The following is a 22,429-nucleotide window of genomic DNA, read 5'->3' as shown; positions in this document are numbered from 1 at the left end:
ATATGATTCCTAGACCCACAGGAGTGACTGTTTTCTTATTCTAATCTTAGTAGAACTATGTTTCATGGGTAAGTCTTTACTATTCTCAGTGATACAACATTGATTTTGCAGAAGATACCAGAGCCCAGTCCATCACCCAGCCTGACAGCCATGTCACTCTCTCTGAAGAAGCCTCACTGGAGCTGAGATGCAACTATTCCTATAGTGTCACACCATCTCTCTTCTGGTATGTCCAGTACCCTGGCCAAGGCCTCCAGCTTCTCCTCAAGCACATCTCAGGAGACGCTCTTGTTAAAGGCATCAAGGGCTTTGAGGCTGAATTTAAGAAGAGTGACTCTTCCTTCAACCTGAGGAAACCGTCTGTGCACTGGAGTGACACGGCTGAGTACTTCTGTGCTCTGAGTGACACAGTGCTTGGGGCTGCAGGGGGAGCTGCACACAAACCTTGTGAGATGCTAAGAAGGATAACTGCACTTGAAAGATTTTGGACTCCGACATAGTTGAAGCCATGGTGCTATTCTTCCACAGCATGGAGGTGCTCAGGAACTTGCTGAGTGAACGTAGGAGTGATGTGCTTTAAGTGATTTGATATGGAAATGGTGATGTGGCACAGGAAAGCTTTTCCTTCATTTTATATTTTAATAATCCAAAACTAAAGATGAGCCTGTTTCTGTAGGCTTATTTCCTTTTGAAAACTTACTACCTTTCTAATTTGATAATTTTAAACTAGTTTTTCTGGAATCTTTTCCCTAACTCCACTTTGCTGATTATTTTCTTTTGTCTTAGGTGCCCCATTTAGAAGGGAGGAGACTGATAAATGGATGGCTTAGACCATGGTGTGCTCGTGTAGATTTCAGTACCTTACTAAGAATATTGCAGAAAGGAGAAGGAATAACTCAAAATCTTTAGTATTTCTTAAAGTACTATCAAGGAGGAAAAAGACACTAATCTAGATGCCAAATTCCATTTATGTATTTGTGTGTGTTTCTTCCATGAGAGAGAGAAGGAGAGAGACAAGCATCCCCTTTGGGGTCTTCATACAATGATCTTCCCGCAGTCACAGCCAGCCTAGATCACAAGCACACACGTGCTGAGGGTGCTCGGGAAGGTAAGGATGTGAGACCCAGGACCTTTCCCATGTGGGTCAAGTTGCATTGCACTGAACCGCCACCTGGCCCCTCTATTAACTTTATAGTAAAGCTTGTTTTATTTTTCCCGACAGACATAGAGACAGAAAGCGAGAAATCACCCCCCAGGGGGGATGGTCACGCCGCAATCTCTTCTCCTCCATTCTCCTCTCGGGATCTTGGGCACGCATGCACACGTGCCCGGCGTGAGTTTTAAGCCACTGGGTTTGGGACACAAACTGCAATCGACTATGTGAGAGTCCAGTGACATAGCCATTACGCTACCTGCTGGTCCCTGATTACTATTCTTTTAAAAATTCTTATATTTAACATTTATTTATTTATTTAAATTTGACCAGAGAAGGACAGAGTGAGAGAGAAAGAGGAAAAGTGAGAAAGCAAGCTGCCAAGTCCAGGACTTGAACGTGCGAGTCCAGCACCCTCAGCCACCACACAACCTGCCAGTCCCGATTCCTATTTTTTTGATATATTAAATTTTGCAAATCCACATTAGTAATCTTCAAAACTGGTGAAATAGGAATTTTTGCTAACTGATCCCAAATGCTGTTATTGTTTTCTTTTTACATTCTTATTCTCTATTTTCAAATGATTTCACAGTTGTAATATTAGAAATTGATTGGCATCTGTTTAATTTTAGTATGATTAATGATTTACAAAATTTAGTAATGTCTAATCCTTGAAGATTAGGTACTTTAGTGGGAATTTAAAGGAAATAGGTAATGCAATAGATTTATGCCTTTCCCCCAGCGAGGCTGAAAATACTTTCTAAGTCCATTTCGTATCTTTAGTTGTCTGAAGCCTTGGCGGGTAAGGATGACTTTGTAAGAAAGTAAAGATGAGAAGGAGGGGGGTTGTGCTTTTTTTGTTGTGTACTTCCTGATGCTATCAAGAATAAAAGTTTAAAGTTATAAAAATAAAAATATAGAGATTGTGCCCACTAATTTACCTTAGCCAAAGAGACACCAGTTGGTATTGGCATTATATTTCAAGACATATCAAAGTGAGAATTTGTGGTATATGCATTTGAAGGATTCTTAGAAATGGCGTAAGATGTTTAAATTTATTCATGAGGAATTTGTGCTTATTTAATGTATTTTGTGATTTAGACTGGATTCTCTTCTGTTCCTGAGAGGGTGATTTTCCTTATGAGACTCAGGGACACAGCTCAGTTTCACTTCCCAAAACACCTGCAAGTGAGAAGGAGAAAGGGCAGTTTCTCTAATTTCCAAACTGAAGCTCAGTGTGAGGACTTGTAACTCCTGGCAGTAAGGGCCTCAAGTACTTAGGAAAGCATTTTAGTTCTAGTACCAGCAACCTTGTCTGTGAGGTCAAATGATATTTTAATGATTGTTTCATAAATCTGAAAATGTTTACACAATACATTAACACATTGAGGAAGCAGAAATCTGCAACCTTTAACAAAATTACATTTGCCATACAAGTCAATTGTAGCATCTTTTAAAAAATATACTATTTATATCTTCCTGTATTAATAGTTTTATTCAAACACAAAGTTCTAAATGTTTTATATAAATAAACGTTACGGATAAAATTGCTATCGCTCTTATTTTTCTCTTCAATCTCATTCCCTCTCATCATTTCCAAAATGAACTTATTATTAACTTGTTTCTCAGTCCATGTAATTATATTTCTAATTATGTGTGTTTATAAATAATGTATGGACCATATTTTGTGTGTTTTAAAATTTATAGGGATGCTACACCATTGTATGTGTAATTGTTTTTTGGGCTTTCTTTTTTTTTTTTTTTTTTTTTTTTTTTTTATAAGCCGTTACGCTAACTGCTGGTCCCTATTTTGAGAGCTTTTTGCTATAGGGTGCATGCACTTGCCAAAAAGACAGTCAGAGAGACAGAAAGCAAGAAATCACCCCCTCAGGGTGGATGGCCATGCTGCAATTATTTCTCCATTCTCTTCTCGGGATCTTGAGCACACATACACATGCACCCGGCTGAATTTAAGCCACCAGGCCTGGGACTCGAACCACAGTCATCTACATGGAGGTCCAGTGATGTAGCCATTATGCCAACTGCTGGTCCCTGTATGTGTAATTGTTAAACTTGCTTTTTTGTTAAAAACATTTATGAGATAAAAAATTGTACATACAGATACATTTCATTATGTTTATGTTTTTTATTTATTTTTATTGGACATTTTATTACTTCTAACAGTTATATAGTATCTCATTTTATAAATATACCACATATCCCTTTCTGATGGACATTTGGATTATGCAATGTCTTTGAGAGTCTTAAACTCAGTCGAATTTTCAAAGCTGGATAGACAGCATAGGTATTTGCTTTCCTCATGCTAGGTGCATTTTCAGGGGGCATCCCCTTAGCTGTTCACTTTGTTCATGGACTATTCATCTTGCAACTCCCTCTACCTGTTCTCCCATTTCCAGTGTTCAGATATGAAGGGAAATGCAACAGGCTACTGACACTTAGTAACTATGAGTCCCAAACAGAAACCAATATATTTTGAAACAGCTACCAAAATCACTCTCCCAAAGCTATGCCATTGTACCAAGTATTCCCCATTCATTTATAATCCAGATGCAATCTGTCAATCAGGATCCTTTCACCATACTAATGCTATCTAGCAGTACAACTGAGTTTACCTTCATCAGGGCTCCAGAGGAACAGAGAGCAAATTAATGTAATTTCCTCATCTAGAAGAAGAAAAATTTTGTTAATTCTTTATTTAAAGGGGCTTTCCATTTTTTATGATAAATATTCTACAAGGAATACAATTATCTATGTTTTCTTATAGGTAGATAATTAATGTTCTATGTTATATACCTGGAAGTCGTGTCTGCTGAAGTATATGATTTGCGCAATTATGAATTTATCTGTGATTGCCAAAAGACCTGCCAAAGTTTTCTTACCAGTTTTTGCCTTCAGCAGTGGCATCCTTGTGAGCACTTACTCTTCCCTGGACCATATCCCCTCTTCTCTACTAATGTTCACTGAACTTCCCAAATACACTATTTGGACTCAGATGCATTTTTCAAGGTTTCCTCTTGAAGGAACCCAACATCAAATAGTTGGCACAGAGGTTTCACAGGAAGGAAACACACAGAATGAGATTCTGGATTTAAACAATTGATACTCACGTCTATATGGATCCAATTGTTGTTGGTGGTGACAGGTCCTAAAAGATTGCAGTGTCACAGTTATTAATTACTTGTGGGGAATTGGCAAGGGATCAGTGTAAATCATTGCAGCAATTTATGTGTTGTCATTAGCATCTGGTAAGTACTTGGGTGACAGGAATTTTACTTGCTGTGGAGTTGGTTATTTGCTGTTAGGTACCATAAGGGAAAAGCAAGAACAAAGTGGAATTTGCCAACACTGCTATGTCTTTCAGGAGATAATGGCTGCTGCTTCCTGTCTGCTTCTCAAATTTTATGCAAATTCATTTTTGTACTTCTGAATCATAAGGAGAAGGGGATTTGGGGAAATGCAGTTTCCTGTGCAACAAAGTTGACAATAGAATAATCAAGCACAGAAAGCCAGGAGTCACTATAAACAGAGAGAAACCTTAACGTCCTGCATATTATACTCTCTCAACCTTAGATTCCTCAATTTTTTTCTTTCATTATATTCAGAGATATTTATCCAGGAATTAAAAATAACTGAGTAAGTGGGGTGTTTGGAGTCCTACCTTCAAGCAGTAGAGGACTGCTGTTATTAATATGGGAGCCCTTGAATGAGGAGAGCTAAAGATAGGACAAGAAGACCCGAATCTAGAATATTAAAAAAGTGTATCAAGTGTGAACAGTAATCAAAGATTCATACTAGCAGGGCCTCAGTCTTTATTTCAGGGGCAAAGCAAATTTCTGTGTCATTTATGGGTCACTTAATTGCATTCAGTGAGCAATTCACTAAGTGCATATGAACCATCCTCAGAGCTCACAGCAAAGTCCTAGAGGTTGAAAACTTACTAATAGCAATAAAAGAAAAATATTTGACACTAGTTTCATTTCTGCTTTTCACGTGTGGTGATTCATCTTTATGTTTGGGACCATTATTTTGAAAAGTGCCAAAAACACTAAATAGCAATTTACCAAACATGACAGTGGTCCTAATCTAATTTTAGGCATGAAACTCTGAGTAAAATTAATATGCTATGAAGTAGCATATAGTTGATGCTACATAAATTACTGTGGTCATTAAATAGGTATTTTTAAATATATTTTAAAATTTCAAGCAAAGCAGTTTTAGCTTTAGTAAATTTTTTAAAAGAAAGGCTGAGAACTTTGCTTAAAACTTAAAGCCAGGAAATGGGCTTGAATTCTGTTCAAATAGTAGGTACATGAACCTATCAGCAGCTCAAGACAAGACAAAAATCCTTAAATTTGGAAAACAGAGCATAGAAGAAAATCAGTAATGTTCAGTCAAAAGTAGTAAGATTCTATTTCACCAGTTCAATCTCATGTACTTTATCTTCTGTTGGGGTCCAGTCTTCCCAATTAAATTCTGGAAGATAACATTCAACTCCAGACTTGTCCCTACCTTTAAGTTGGTCATTTTTCTAGTTGTTTTTGAACTCTTATTTCTGTGTGTCTGTATTTAGTTTTCCTGGTATAGTAGTCCTTCAAGACTTCTTGGAGAGCTGTTCTGGCGTTGGTAAATTCTTTCAGATTTTGTTTATCTGAGAATGTTCTTGTCTTTTCTTCCCATATGAAGGATAATGATAGGTATAGTATTCTTGGTTGAATTTGTTTTTCCCTTAACACTTTGAATATATTTTCCCATTTTTTCCCTTGCTTGCATTGTTTCTGATGAAATTTCTACTGTTAGCCTGATGGGATATCCTTTGTAGGTAAGTTGACTTTTCTTTCTTGCCAATCTTAGTATCTTGTTTTTGTCTATGGTTTTGGCCAATCTGGCTGTAATGTGTCTTGGAGAAGATCTTCTTGGGCTGATTCAATTTGAGGTCCCTTGTATTTCTTGGGACTGGAACTTTGAATGCCTCTCTAGGTTTGGAAAGTTTTCTTCCAGAATTTCATGGAATAGATTATCCATGCCCTTATTAGTCTCTTTACCTTCTGGGATACCAATTATCCGTGTTTGGACATCTAATGGTATCTAGTATTTCTCGTATATTATTCTCACTTTTTGAGCTATTTTCTCAGTCCTCATGGTGGATTTTTCTAGGCCAATGATTCTGTCTTCTGTATCTGACATCTGATCTTCTGTATCAAAGGACGTTTTGATTTCCGATATTACAGACTTCATCTCTAATAGTGCCATTTGATTCTTTTATATGAGGTTTATTTTTTCTTTCAGATTGTGCAAGAACTTTCTCACCTCCTGGAACTCATTGGCCCTTTTCTCCTGTGCCTTCCGAAGTTCATTTTGTCTCTTCTTGCATCTCTGTTAACTTTATCACTATGAATATTCTAAATCCTTTATCTGACATTTCTGTGAGTTCCACTTTACTGTCTGTAAATGGAGAGAAGTTATTCTTTTCCCTTGGAGGAGAGGTATTTTCTTGCTTTCTCATATTTATTGTACCCCTGTGGTGATTTCTGGTCATCTGATGGGTTGTACATTTATTCCTAATTCTTGAAGTTCAATCTAAACATTCAGAGATGTTCAGGAGGAGGTGATCTGCAATCTCTCTTCCATTCTGTTTTTTACCCTTTGTGCATCAAATCCAGTGGGAATTGAGAAATATCCTTACCCTAGTAGTATTCAGATGTTTGGGTTCTGTTCATTTAAATCTGTATAGACACTCAGTGTGGGGAGGCTGAGCAGCCAAGGTTTGAAGGTAGAAGAAAAAGGAAAAGAAAATGAAGAAGAGGGGGAAAAAGAAAAAGAAAAAAAAGAAAAGACAATGAAAAAAATTTATATTAAAAAAATAATTAGTAAAATAGAAATTAGTAAAATAAAGGAGGGGCTAAGAGCCCAGAAAAAAATCAAAAGACATAGGGAAACACAGATAAATAGAGAGAGAGAGATGGAGAGAAGGATACAGAGATTGCCCTACCACTCTAGGATTGGGTCTGGAGGGTGAAATCTCTGTATAAAATCTTCATTTCTAGTCCCTGAAAGCAATATTTCACAGCTCAAGTTCAGTAGCCATCTCCCTAATCAGTCTTTTTTATATTTGCTTTATCAGTCCTTCCAATGACTAAATGTGTATTTTTTATATGAAATTTATTTTTACTTAAAATATTTGGGTTTGTCTCTGTTTTTCTGACTGACTGATCATTAAAGTATCTGAGTAAGTTCAAGTCCCTAAAGCAAAGTTTCTGAGCTCTTGAAGTCAGGTCGCCTATATAAACCTATTGTTAGCTAGAATTTAGATTAAGCGGTTTTGTCCTTGATCACATAGTTCTATCATATTCTACTCAAATACATAGCATCAAGTCCTCAGTGTCCTTACAAATTCATGGTGTGGACAATGGATTCCCTCAGGGGAATGAAGTGGGGGCTGCAACACAGGGGTAAGAGTGACTTGAAAAAGAAGAGAAGATCGTAGGGCATGCAGCTGCTCACTCTATTTCTGGTTAGGTTTCAGGTGGAGTGTGTTAGGTGAATGGACCAAAAGCAGCAGGAAAAACAGCAAGACACTGCCTGATCACAGAGATTTGGTAAAGTGGAATGAGAGGATTGTGAGCCAAAGTAATATCCATATCTATATTTTCTACCTAAGTCTGTGGCTTATTAGTATTCATTCCTTGATGCAGGAGCTTTCTCTGAATTCAGAGAAAGGTTTCCAGGAAGAATCATGAAAAAAGGTCTCAATGTTCAATGGTAAATATTACTAGGGCTTGGCAGAAAAAAAGGCATCCTTCTTGCCAAGTTTGTCCTATGAACATTCAGCATTTCGCTATCAGTTGAACGGGCAAGAATAGGGAAAGTAAGCAATATTTCATTTACTGTGGCTTCATTGTTCCCATGAAAGGAGAATGGTCTTAAATGAATGTGGGGTTGAAGGCTTTTTCCATGATGCGCCCATGTGTACTTCATTGAGGTCTGGTCTAGCCACAGGTCAGTGTTCCCAGAGATCGTTTTGTAAATTTGTGTAATGCTGGCTGCATCACAAACCACTGGAGGAGATTTTTTGCTTTTCAGACTTTAATTGAAGATTATGACCTTATAAATACCTAGAGAGATCTCCAAATCTGTATTTTTAATTGATCAATAACTAACTCTTATGTACCAAGAAGTCTCACTTTTGTTGTAAGCTGACTCTATGCCAGTAGATACATCTCTACCAATCCCAGAGGCTGAGACTGAGTTCAATCTTTGGTTTTTGGAGAAGATGCCTATCATTTGGATATCTTCTCCTGTGCTGAAAATAATTATTGGTTGATGAGTTTGGTGGATGGACAGGTAGAAAGAACAGACTGGAGGCCAAATTTTCATTTCATTTAGTGTCAGGACCCTTTACCTGATACACACGGGGCAATCATATTAACTAGGAATCACTTAAGTCTCAGGAAATAAGGTGATGCCAGACAGTTTTATAAGAATTCAGTAACTTTAATTATCATATTTCTCCAATAAAGAACAGTATATTTTCACTTTTGTATGTAATATAATATTTCCTGAAGTACATGGCAAATGGGGAGTTATCTGCTGACTCTCAGAGGAGGACTGGGTTTCAGATGCAATGGGTCTTCCCCTTCTGGGACCTTTTAGCTTTGGGGTTACCCTTTTTAATCTTGTCATTGATATCAACCTATTTGGCTTCAGCTTTCTTCCACTTAGTGTCAGGCTTCTCTGCTTTTTCACCTGCCATCTTATAAAGTGGGAAAGAGAATTAAGGTCTCCGCTTCCAGTCTATAGGCAATCACTGGGAGGTTACAGTCATAGTGTTCAGCTTTTTAAATGTTCACCTTTTCTTAGTTATATATCTTATAATTTAATTTTTTCATAAGCCCCCTTGTTTGGTCTTATTAATTGTTTAAGTTAGTAACTACTCTTACAAATAAATAATCTGTGTACATAGAAAATGAAACTTCAAATCATTCAAATGCCAAAAATCTCTAACATTTGGTTATGTATGACAGGTTGAATTTCTATGTTTACCTCTGCTTCCTCTTACTTCTTAAAACACACACACACACATACACACACACACACACACACACACACACAAATGAACGAAGAAACAAAACTAAAGGTATTTAAAAAGGCAAAATTCTATGAGCACAAGAGAATAGAAAAGGAGGAGAGAGCAGATAAAAATTCAGCAATACCTGAAAAAGTGAAAGAGAAAAGCAAAAAAGACTGAGATGACCTGAGAAATATGACACCAAAGCCTGCAAAAGGGAAATCAGTTCTAGAAAGGCACAGAATTTAGAAACAATAATTACCTTTCAATCCTGGGAGAAGAAGATGCTGTGGAAGGACTAAAACAAGGTAAGACTTCAAAGACCTTAAATAGCATTAGCTTCCCAAGTTCTCCATCACTTTGTAGAAGAACAACTCCCATTCACCAAATACAATCTATTCAGCATTTATTTGGACTTTTATTAACTGCCAACATGGCAAGAAAGTTACTAGAGAATTCTCTTTGAAAACAGGCAACGAAATGGCTCTTTTAGCATACACAAACTTCAATTAGCTTTTTCTCATTCCCTCTACTTGTTTGTTTGCTATATAGTGTGTGCACTCGTTCAGGGGGAAAGAGAGGGAGAGAGAGGGTAGTGAATGTGAAAGCACACCTCTGGGACAGCCACATTGCAATCCCTTCTCATTCATTATCCTCTCAGGAGTTTTGGGCATACATGTACCCATGTCCAGCATGTTTTTCAAGCTGCTGGGTCCAAGACTTGAACCATACAGTCAGCCACATGGAGTCCAACTGCCTTGATCACCACCCCACTAGCTGGCCCTTCCAAAATTAGCTTTTTATTAGCCAATGAAAAACAGGTGGTCAGTTAAGTCTCTAACAGGAACAACAGAGACAAAGAGAAACAAAATGCAACCAAAACCAAATAATTAAGCAAACAGACAAGGCCCAAAAGGTAGGTAAAAGTAGTAGAGGTCATGGCAACTGGTAGAAGAAAAGAAAATCAAAGTGAAACTAAAATAAAGTAAAAACATGGAAGAATCAGAAAGCAAAAAGGGGCCATAAAAATAGACTTTGATTTGAAAAAAACAATAGAGATTTTTAGGATATTAAAAATATAATAGCAGAGGAAAAAAGAGAAGAAAATGTGAATAAAATCAACAGGAAAGACTTCTAGAAATTCTAGAAACTAGAATAAAAATAAGATGGAATGAAAAAATTAAATTGAGGAGATACAATATGTACATAATAGCTGTTTCAGATGAAGATAACATACAAAATGGAGGAATAGATTGTTGATAAGTTGTTCAAGATAACTGTTCAGATATGTGCTTCCAGATCTGAAGGTTATGCCAAGTGCTCATAACATCACATCATTATAAAATTTCAATGCATCAGAGTGGGGGAACATCACTAAACTTGATAAAAAATTCACAATGTCATTGGTTTCCTACAGGAAAGAGCAGAAAACTAGGGAACTGTGGAGCAATATTTCTAAAGGAAAAAGACAATACTAACTAATGATGGATTATTTTATCTACTTAGCCAATCGGCAGCCATCTATATTAGAGTTCTGAGCAGCCATATTCCCGCAGTCTGCTAGTGAGTTATGTGGTTTTCATTTTTTGACAAAATTTTCTCTTCTCTTTTTCTTACTGTTTTTGTCTTTTTTCCCCATTTATTTCACTTTTTCTATTCCTTTTCCTTTTCTTTTACATTTCTCAATTTTCTGCTAAGCCTCCATACACCAATTTTCTAGACAGGTCTAGGTACTCAGTAGCCAAATATCTGAATACTTTTAGAATCAGATTAATCCTCAATTTTCATTCAATCAGTTGTGCAAAGGGAGAAAAACAGGGGAACCAGCAGTTAGCGTAATGGCTATGTCGCTGGACTCCCGCGTAGTCGACCACGGTTCGTGTCCCGGACCTGGTGGCTTAAAACTCACGCCGGGCGCGTGTGCGTGCGTGCCCAGGATCCCGCCCGAGAGGAGAATGGAGGAGAAGGGATTGCGGCGTGACCATCCCCCCTGGGGGGTGATTTCTCGCTTTCTGTCTCTCTGTCTCTCTCTGTCCCACGCCCCCTACAGGAAAAATCTCCCCCCCCCCCAAAAAAAAAAAAAAAAAAAAACAGTACTGTTTACTGACTGTAAGTCACCTCCTTCTGTATTCCTATGATTGCGCAGATTTAACTCCAAAATATAGAAAAAGATGTATAACCCACCAGATGACCAGAAAGCACTGCAGAGGCACAAGAAACATGAGAAACAAGGAAAATATTGCTCCTTTAATAGAAAAGAATAACTCCTCTTCCTCCACAGAGGATACAGGGGAACTCAAGGATGTGTCAGATAAAGAATTTAAAATATTTGTAGTGACAAAGCTAACAGAGATGCAAGAGAATAGAGACAAAGAATGGCAGAGATGCAGGAGAAAAAAGACAACAGCAAGTTCTAGGAGGTGAAGAAGCTCTTCAATATTGCTCCTTTAATAGAAAAGAATAACTCCTCTTCCTCCACAGAGGATACAGGGGAACTCAAGGATGTGTCAGATAAAGAATTTAAAATATTTGTAGTGACAAAGCTAACAGAGATGCAAGAGAATAGAGACAAAGAATGGCAGAGATGCAGGAGAAAAAAGACAACAGCAAGTTCTAGGAGGTGAAGAAGCTCTTCCACGATCTGAAAGAGGAGATATACATCATAAAAAAGAATCAAATGGAGTTGTTAGAGATGAAGGCTTTAATACAGGAAATCAAAACTTCCCTTGAAAATATCAAAACCAGATTAGATCATACAGAAGACTGAATCTCAGATGTAGAGGATAGAACCTCTGACCTACGAAAATTCACCAAAAATACTGAGAAAATAACCCCCCAAATGAGAATAACATGAGTAATACTAGATACCATTAAATGCCCAGACATCTGGATCACTGGCATCCCAGAAGGTGAAGAAATTAATGAGGTCACTGATAATCTATTCCATGAAATCCTGGAAGAAAACTTTCCATATCTAGAGAGGCACTCAAATATTCAGACCCAAGAAATGCAAAGGACCCCATATAGATTTAACCCAAGAAGATCTTCCCTGAGGCACTTCATAACCATATTAACCAAAGCCACAGACCAAGACAAGATACTAAAACTGGCAAGAGAAAAACAATAAGTTATTTTCAAGGGATATGCATAAGACTAACGTCGACCCTTTCATCAGAAAGAGTGGGAAAATATGTTAAAGTGTTAAGTGAAAAACAATTTCAACCAAGAATACTATACCCAGCAAAATTATCTTTAATATGGGAAGAAAAGACAAAAACATTCTCAGACAAACAAAGCCTGAAAGAATTCACCAACACCATACTAGCTCTCCAAGAAGTGCTGAAGGGAGTGCGATGGCAGGAAAACTAAAGTTGGACACACAGAAATAAGAGTACAAGCAACAACCAAGAGAATGGCCAGCTTAATGATAGGGACAAGTCCAGAGTTATGTTAACTTTCAGAGTTTAAATGGAAAGATCAGGGACCAGCAGTTGCCATAATGGCTATGACGCTGGATTCCTGTGTCGTCGACTGCGGTTTGAGTTCAGGACCCGGTGGCTTAAACTCACGCCAGGCACGTGTGCATGCATGCCCAATATCCCAAAAGGAGAATGGAGGAGAATGGAGGAGAAGGGATTGAGGCATGAGCATCCCCCCTGGGGGATGATTTTTCGCTTTCTCTCTCTCTGTCTCTCTGGAGAGCGCATGCGCCCTATAGCAAAAACTTGTCAAAAAAAAAGAAAGAAAGAAAAAAAAAAGGAATGATTAGACCACAGTAACACAGCAAATTAAATAGAAGAGAGATTAATTATGTGAGTATGAACTAGAAAATAGATTTTTTTTTTACTTTGGACTAAACATTACTAATTTTCTTTGATGCTTTGATTTCCATATTTAAGGATTTTTGTCTTCTTTTAACTGTTGACAGATTCATCTATCTACTATTTGAACTGAATCATAACTGTTTTTCTGGCTTTAAGTTTTAAGCAAATTTCTCTTAACATTTTTTAATTTTGATCTATTAAAACTAAAACTTTTTATATTAAAAATGCCTTAAAAACACCTAGTAATACCTATTTGATGACTGTAGGAAGATTTATAGCCCCACTGAGGTGTTACTTTATAATATGTTCACTTTACTCACTGAGGTTTATGCCTAAAGTAAGACATGCATTCATAAATATGTATATATCATCTGTGCTTGGTATTGAAAGTCTTTAAATTAATAAAGATCTTTAGTGAATCAATAAAATGTGAAAAATAAAGGCATGGAAAACAACTGTACATGCCAGAGACAGTGTGGGAGAAGGAGGTGAGTTGGCAGAAGGTGAGAGGTAGGGAATCAAGAGGGGAAAAATAAAGCAAAATATATAAGAAACAAGAAATAGAAAATTATTTGTTGATGATAACATGTATGGTAATATCCTTGATTGAGCCAATATACAACGTATACTGGATGGAAAATCTCATTTTGTAAACTGTATTGATGTACAGTTAATGCCTACAAATAAATAAATATATAAATATATATATATATTTATTTTTTTTCTTTTCTTTTCTTTTTGGGAGAGGTTTTTGCTATAGGGCATGTGCGCTCGCCAGACAGACAGAGGGAGACAGAGAGACAGAAAGTGAGAAATCACCCCCCAAGGGGGATGGCTACGCCACAATCCCTTCTCCTCCATTCTCCTCTCGGGATCTTGGGCACGCACACACATGCGCCCAGTGTGAGTTTTAAGCCACCCGGTCTGGGACGCGAACCGCGGTCGACTACATCGGAGTCCAGTGACATAGCCATTACGCTAATTGCTGGTCCCGATAAATATATTTTTTAAAAGCATATTACACACACACACACACACACACACACACACACACACAGACAAGTTGAACCAGTAGGTGGCGTGGAGTTTAGGTGTTGGATTGATTCCACGTGGGTGGATGTGCAGATAGTCCCAGTCCTGAGGCTTGAAAATGATGCTAGCATAGACCTACATGCCAAAAATCCCAAGAGGAGAATGCTGTGTGGCCAACCTCCTAGGGGGGTGATTTCTTATTTTTCCTCTCTCTGCATGTACTTTATAGCAAGAACCAAAACAACAGAAACTAAAATAAAAGAAAAATTATTAATTGACCTACTGTTTTGAATATATAATCAGCTTATGAACATAGGTTTATTTACAAAAGTAAAATTTTGTAAGAAAATAAAATCTATCCACCTTAAAGCAAAATTTAAAAATCTTACTTATTGTTTAACTAAAAAAATATAAAACATACATAGACTACTCTTGGTACAAATTTATATTCATTAATCAACTCCTGATTCCATGTGCGTGTACCTGTCACCGATATTTTAATGAAGAATGTATTTTTACACAAAATGCTCTTACTTCTACTGTTTTAGAAATGTTGCCTGGGGACCAGCAGTTGGCATAATGGCTATATTGCTGGACTACAATGTAGTCAACTGTGCTTCAGTCCCAAACTCAGTGGCTTAAACTCACACAGGGTGCATGTGCATGTGTGCCCAAGATCCTGAGAGGAGAATGGAGGAGAAGGGATTGCTATGTTGCCATCTCCCCTGGGGGATGATTTCTCGCTTTCTGTCTCTCTGCCTCTCTCTGTCTTGTTGGTAAGTGCACTCACCCTATAGCAAAAAAGTCTCTCCAAAAACAAAAACAAAAAAGAAATGTTGCCTGAAATCTTGCCCAAAGTTGTATTTTAAATTTCATTTAATATTTAATAAATTTGAAACTGTAATCACCTACAGTTAGCTTTTTCTTTATACCATAGCACCTTAAATTTAGTTAATATTTGAAAGGTACTTAGATACCTGCTAAGATCTAATTCTATTTCTTTTATGTGTGTGTCCTTAAAAGGAATATTTCAGCCTCTAAATATTTACATTCATGACATCATTTTTGACTAGTATTTGAAAAGGCAGTTGCATTCAGAATATAAGTAGCTCTTACAATTTAATAATAAAAAAGATGAATAATGTAATTAAGAAGTAGGCAAAGGATGTGAACAGATGATTCTCCAAAAACAATATACAAATGGCTAATAAGTAGATGAAAAGATACTCAGCCTCCTCCACTTTTAGGGAAATGCAAATCAAAAGCACAATAAAGTACAACCTCATACCTACTAAGATAGATAACATCAAGGATAATATACCAAGGGTTGGCAAACATGGATAAATTAGAATCCTTATGCATTGTTGGTGGAAATGTAAAATGGTGCAGCTGCTATGGAAAATAATTCTTCCTCTGGATATACACAAAAGAGAAATGAAAACCTATGTCCACACAAAAAGTTATACACAAATGTCCATATCAGTATTACTCAAAATAGCCCAAAAGTAAAAATGATCCAATGCTATTAACTCACGAATGGAACAATGAAATGTAGTATGGCTCTTGGCATGACTGTACTTTCTTTGGAAGTTCCTGTAGTTGTATTTCCTTTAGGCCTAGAGGCAAAGCCTTCCCATCCAGAGTCACATCTTATTACTAGTGACATTGTAGTACTACTGTCATTTTCTAGGCCCCACCTTTCACTGTTATGGGTGCACAGCATCAGCCAATGGAAGTATTTCTATCACCCTCCATGCACACCATGGTATCACTGTGCCATATAAACAGCCTGAGGTAACTGGCCTGATTCCAAAGACTCTCATGGACTTGGATCTGAAGTATAATATACTTTTTCAAACTGTTTTTTCAATGAAAAATTCTATTTTTACATGGATTTCCATTTATAATGGGTCGTAGTATTAATTTTTTTGAGAGATTTTCTCTAAGGGTGTGTGCGCTCGCCAGACAGACAGAGACATAGAGATGGAAAGAGAGAAATCACCCCCCAGGGGGGATGGTCACGCCGCAATCCCTTCTCCTCCATTCTCCTCTCGGGATCTTGGGCACGCACGCACACGCGCCCGGCGTGAGTTTTAAGCCATGGGGTCCGGGACGCAAACCACGGTCGACTACTAGGGAGTCCAGCGACATAGCCATTACGCTAACTGCTGATTCCCAGCTGTAGTATTAATTGACTGTCAAAGATCTGGGAAGAAATTGTGTGACAGTTTTGCATATCTCATAAAATAGATGGAGCACTTAATTAGCTTTCCCTGGGGCTTCAGGACGTTTGGTTCTGAGTTTGGCCTCCAGAGGGTGATGGTGCACAAACTAGAGGTCTTATTCCTGGTGAAGGTGTGCACCCATGGCTCCTCCTCCCTGTAACTGGCTGAGTTTCTGGCAGACAGAGACAAGTGACGAGAACAGAGGCCAGAAAGCACCCAGGTTCATTTCAGCAGCTTTTGTATTTTTATCTAAATAAGGAATTGTCCAGCTGCACTTTCACCCCATCTTGTATTTCCAAGGTCTTGGTTTTTGCGGCAAGCTTCTTTCCTATTCTTGGAAACTTTCCAGAAAGAGCCTGCAGCATTTCCACTGCTCAGTCATGCTCCTGGTGCTTATTCCAGTCCTGGGCGTACATTTTGTCCTGAGTGAGTAAAATTTCTTTACAATATCTAGTTCTGCAGATTCTGCATAGAAATGCTTTGTTTTCATAGTGAAGTCTGGCAGCTTTCTCTGATAGAATGTTGATTTTACAGGAGATGCCAGAGCCCAGTCTGTGACCCAGCCTGACAGTCATGTCACTGTCTCGGAGAAAGCCTCACTGGAGCTGAGATGCACCTATTCCGGTACTTCAACTCCTTATCTCTCCTGGTATGTCCAGTACCCTGGCCAAGGACTCCAGCTTCTCCTCAGGTACTATTCTGGAGACACCCTGGTTAAAGGCAGCAACGGCTTTGAGGCTGAATTTAAGAAGAGTGACTCTTCCTTCCACCTGAGGAAACCGTCTGTGCATTGGACTGACACGGCTGAGTACTTCTGTGCGCTGAGGGACACAGTGCCTGGGGCTGCAGGGGGAGCTGCACACAAACCACCCATGGTTGTGGAGTATCAGACTCAAGATCTTCTGTGCTACTAAAGAGATCTCTTGTGATATCATGGTGACTGAGGCAAAGGGGGTTAAGTATATCCAGAAATAGAATAATTAATTCTGCAATTCTTACTGAGCCCTATATTTGATAAACTTTGTTTCAGAAGCTTTTTGATCAGTGTAGAAACTAAATAGTACCAAATAATTAGTGTTCTAGAATGATGGAGGAGGCAGTGTTCTTATCATGTAATAATCGGGACTTTAAGGACTTGTCCTGAGACTATCTTAATGGGTTGATTATGTGAATTGGGACAGCCTAGGAGGAGGTGGAATTTCAGTCATCAGTTTATTTTGCAATCAACCTGAAACAACAGATGAGCTCCTTGTGTTCTTTTTCTCCAAGTTTGTCTTCTTTTCTACCTGTTTCCTAGAGACAGTTATTTATTTTTTTTGAATTTCTTCTTTCTGCTCTAACTGTGCTAGTCACAATGTGTTGGAATTTTTTTTTCTGAATATTACAGTAATATCTCCGTAGAAATTGTGACATATTACCAACCAATTGTGAAGAAGAAATTGTTAGGTATTACCAACCAGCAATAGGTTATTTATTAGACTCATGAATGATTTACAACATTATCATGGGCATGCTAGTTCTGGTGACTATTTAAGAGTTGAGCAGAAGAATAAAGATTTAGAATTCACTACTGTTTACTTGAACGTTTTTACATGGTTATGAAAGTAATATCTAATTCTTTTTTGGTATCTTAAATTCTACAAAACTACATTGGAATTTTTTGGATATAACTAGTTTTGTTTCTTCTAGCTACTGACTTGTTTAGTTTGTTTGTTTGCTGTAGGGTATGTGTGCTTGGGGGCAGAGGATGGCCACATAGTAATCCCTTCTTCTCATTCTCCCCTTGGGATTTTGGGCACACACACATGGTCCTGGCATGTTTATCAAGCCTCTGGGTCTGAGACTCAAACTGCACTGTTGGCCACATGAGATCCAGCTGCCTTACCCTCCACTCCATCTGCTGTCCCCTATGACATCTTAACTCATTGCTTTCACCCTGTTCTTACATGATTTCACAGTTAGAATATTAAAGCTTGCTTCTTACATGCTAACATTGTGTGAATCAATCATGTACTAAGTTGAGCATTGCCAAGCTCTGCTGGAAATACTGATAAAGTGGCGGTGGATACGAACAGATCACTGGACCCTGCACAAATGTACGACTTTCTTCTCTTTCTGATGGAAAGGTCTGTATGAGAGGCTTTTCTACTCCTTGTGTGCTTGGAGCCTTGGGGATGACACATACTCTGAAGAAAAAGGAGGAGTTTAAAAAAGCTGCAATTTGGTTCACACTGTAATGAATGAGGGTGGATGCATAGGAATCCTCAAGCCAGCGAGACAAAAAGTAGACTTCATAGTTTGTAGTTTGGCAAACTAAGAGTTTAACGGTTAAGATGTATATTTTTTAGGATGTTTCAATATGATTGATTATCCATGATAAATGTGTTTGGTAGCTGGAGGGTATAAGGATGGTAAATGGGCACTAGAGACATAACATTATGAATATGAAAAGTATACTTACTTAATATCATCTTCCCTCCCTCTCTTCTTTTTTATTTTTAGGCCGTTCTCTTGTCTACCCCTGATAAGGTTAATTTTAGGTGCCTCAGCCTCATTGGAAAGGGATAGTGGATGGTCACTTAACACAGATTGCTATGAGAAGAGCTTCTCAATTCTTTTTATTGTGAACTTAAGCTGGATATTAAGAAAAGTAAGTTACACTTCAAGGACCCAAGGAGCTGAGGAAGCACTCCCATCCCCTCAACAACTCTGCCTGGGAAATCAAGGTGCTCTTTGTCCCTCCCTTCCTTCTTTTCTACTTTCCTTTCATCCTTCCTTTAACAATTTGTTTATTTATATGATTGTTATGAGAAATATTTTAATAACCAATTATATTTTTCAAAGTCAAGAAGGTATACATCTTTAGAAATTTTATCAAGGAAGTGGATCATTTTGACTTTTCAAAAGAATTCTGCCTTTTTGTGTGATTAATTGATCTTACTAGATAGCCATACCCAGAAGCAACTGGCCTAACTACAAGCTGGAACAGCTGAGTGAGGACTAATTTCCAGTGCCAGTGGGGAGACAGCATCCTGCAAGGGTAGGGTTTGGTTTCACAGGATTCACACGTACCTTGAACCAGGTACCTTCATCTATGGCTGCCTCCCACAGAGCCAGAGCACATGGGTCCAACAGTCAAAAGGTGGACATGGGAGTGGTGGCTCTCATCATTCCACAACCTGCTGCAGACTTTTAGCTGCACCTCCAGCAAACTTACACTGTTGATTTGGAGCTTTTAGTCCCTAAGGGAATTATTTTCTACCAGGGAACACAAAAAGGTTTCACTCAATGGATGATAGGACTACCTTTTGGATATTTGGAGCTCCTTAGCCACTGAACCAATATGGGAAAAAAAAAAAAAGAACTGTTAGCTATGGTAATTGATCCTGACTATGAAGAGGAAGCTGTGTTGTTTCTAGACAATGGAAGCAAGAAATAAAATGTTCAGTCTCTTAGTACTTCCATGCCCAATGGTAAAGCTTAATGGAAAGCCACAGCAACCAACAGAAAGCAGGACAATGAAGGACTCAGATCTTACCAGAATGAATGGTTGAGTCAGTCACCCAGGTTAAGAACCAGACGAGCTGAGGTTTGGCCAAGAGAAGGGAAACTGTGGGGTAGGTATGGATGTGAGAAGCCATAGAGATCAATTACAGCTTGTGAGCAAGCATAGAAGAAAAGATCTATAATACCTTTGTTTAATTTCTATTTGCTTTGTTATTTGTATGTGCTTTTTTGTGTACTCTAATCATTTTCTTCTTTCTCTAGTTAGTCCCTATTTTTATTTTGCATACAAGTTACTGAAAATGAACTTTACAATTTAGTGTATAGGTAGTAGATTCAGAAAGACTTACTGAATTTGTGTTATCAATATAATTAGCAGTGAACACAATGACCCTGGAACAATGAATCTCATTTTGGAGAAGAAGTGGGAAGTTCCTTACTTGTAAGAAGGATATTTATAACTTGAAGGAGATAGCAATATAATATTTAAAACTATTTGAAGACAGAGCATTTCTAGAACCCAGAAAGTTTTTGTGCATTCTTTTCCCATCAATTTACCTTCTGGAGAAAACAGTTCTTTTTTATTTCTATCACCATAAGATTTACTCTATTTTTGAACTTCAAATCAATGGAATCATGTTGTAGGTACTATATCATATGTGTTTTCTTTCCTTCAACATGTTTTTGAGATTCACTCATGTTCTCATGTTTATCAATCATTTATTGCTGTCTTGCTGAGTAGTAAGTATACTGCTATATGAATATAGCACAATTTGTTTATCCATTTATTTGTAGCTCACCATTGTCTGGACACAGAATCTTTCTTAAAAAATTTCTTTCTTTCTTGTAAGTTAGAGTGTGAGGGTGTACCCTTTATAATGTCTCGCCACACTGCAGTCCTCTCTACCAACCTCCCAGCCAGCCATGATCACAGGTGTGCATGGGCACACGTGGCATATTCAGATCGACCTGGAATCCAAATCCAGAGCCTTCTATGTGGCTCCAGTATTGTGCAACTGTGCCTTACTGCCTGTGCCACTGTAACTGCCATAGACACAGACAGAATGCATAAATGGACTAGAAGGAACTGCGACCTGAACATGCCCCATTGGGGAAATGCTTTCTCTCTTTCTGTCTGGAGAGTGCATGTGCCCTATGGCAATAAATAATAATAAGAAAGTAGGGCCAAGAGGTAGCACAGTGTTAGTGCAACTGGTTCCACATGAGAAGGTCGGTGGTTCCCATATTTGGGCCTCCCTGAGCACACTGGGTGTACAAGTGCCAAGATCCAGATTGGCTGAGGCTAGAGATGGACCAACGTGTAAAGACCCTGTCAGGAGTCCTTCTGTCTCACATATAAAAATAAATAAATAAACTTAAAGAAAAAAATAATAAAAAAACCTATCCAATACAAATCATTGAAATACAAGTTCACTTCCTTCTCTCTTTTCTCTGATCTTCCCTCCACCTGGAGTGATTTATACCTTCTAGCTATGTGTCTCACCCTTTCCCTTCCTCCTAGTCTCTGTTCCTAGTTAAGCATGGCACCATTTATTTTTTATATTTTTATAATATTTTTAAATTTATTTATTTTAATTTTTTAAAAAATTAATTTATTTTACCTACTTTCACTATGCATCACTGCAGCATACAAAATGCGATTTTCCAGTCAGAATACACTATAAAGTTACTTAATCATACATGTTATTGTCAACAAATAATTTTCCATTTCTTTTTTCTTGTATATATATTTTCCCCCCATTTCTCACCCTCTGCCATTTCCCATCCTCTTCCCACCCTGTTTCTGATTTCTACAGTTGCTTTCCATTCCCTTATTCTTTCCCACATTGTATTGATTCACAAATTATCTAAATACTTTCAATAGAATGTTCAGCAGATATATACATATCTGTGAACAAAAGTTGACTTTAGGCATGGAACTCTGTGGGTAGAATTAATATACTATAAAATAGCACGTAACTGAGGTTATTGAGTTTACTGTGGTTACTAAATAGGTATTTCTTAAGTACATTCTTTAATTTCAAGAAAGGCAGTTTTACCTTTAATAAATCAAAATAAAAAAGTCTTAAGAGAACTGTTCTTAATACTTAAAGCCAGGAAACAGGTTATGTTAGAATGGGAGGTACATGAACCTGTCCACAATTCAAGAGAAGACAAAACTCCTTAACACTGGAAAACAAAGCATAGAAGGTCAGTAAGTTTTAGTCAAAAATCATAAAATTCTGTTTTACCAGTTCAAAGTCATGTACTTTCTGTTGTGTGGTCTGATCTTTCCATTTAAATTCTGGAAGATAATGTTCAACTCTGGACTTCTCCCTACCATTAAGCTGGCCATTTTCTTAGTTCTTTTAGAACTCTTATTTATTTATGTCTGATTTCCAGGCCTGGTGGCTTGAGAAACACACCAGGTGCATATGTGAGCATGCTCAAAATCCCAAGGGGAGAATAGAGAGCTGGTCTGGTGCTGGTAAATTCTTTCAGGTTTTGTTTATCTGAGAATGTTCTTATCTTTTCTTCCCATAGGAAAGATAATCTTGCCGGGTATAGTATCGGTGGTTGCAATTGCTTTTCCCTTAACATTTTC

At 37.8% G+C, this 22,429-nt stretch overlaps 1 long non-coding RNA gene and 2 gene segments (V, D, J or C); 2 read left to right on the top strand and 1 right to left on the bottom strand.

Moving 5' to 3' along the window:
- The window catches only part of LOC114004956 (T cell receptor alpha variable 8-3-like), a 4,430-nt gene extending 3,930 nt beyond the window's left edge, over positions 1–500 (top strand). The window contains 1 exon segment of the V gene segment in view: positions 112–500. Coding sequence covers positions 112–500 — 389 coding nt within the window.
- A 1,730-nt stretch (positions 501–2,230) lies between these two features.
- LOC114004954 (uncharacterized) lies at positions 2,231–15,692 on the bottom strand. Its single transcript, XR_003546900.1, has 3 exons — positions 15,630–15,692; positions 3,787–3,837; positions 2,231–2,335 (listed from the first exon to the last, which is right to left on the bottom strand). It is a non-coding gene; the product is annotated as an uncharacterized LOC114004954 (long non-coding RNA).
- Positions 15,693–16,489: 797 nt separating this feature from the next.
- LOC114004955 (T cell receptor alpha variable 8-3-like) lies at positions 16,490–18,017 on the top strand. The segment is given in 2 exon segments: positions 16,490–16,746; positions 16,855–18,017. Coding segments are annotated over 2 exon segments (426 nt in total).
- The last annotated feature ends 4,412 nt before the right edge of the window (positions 18,018–22,429 follow it).

The sequence above is a fragment of the Tupaia chinensis genome, unplaced genomic scaffold, assembly GCF_000334495.1.
Source record: "Tupaia chinensis unplaced genomic scaffold, TupChi_1.0 Scaffold140763_1, whole genome shotgun sequence".
NCBI classification, from domain to species: domain Eukaryota; kingdom Metazoa; phylum Chordata; class Mammalia; order Scandentia; family Tupaiidae; genus Tupaia; species Tupaia belangeri.
This window is presented reverse-complemented; position numbering and strand designations above follow the sequence as displayed.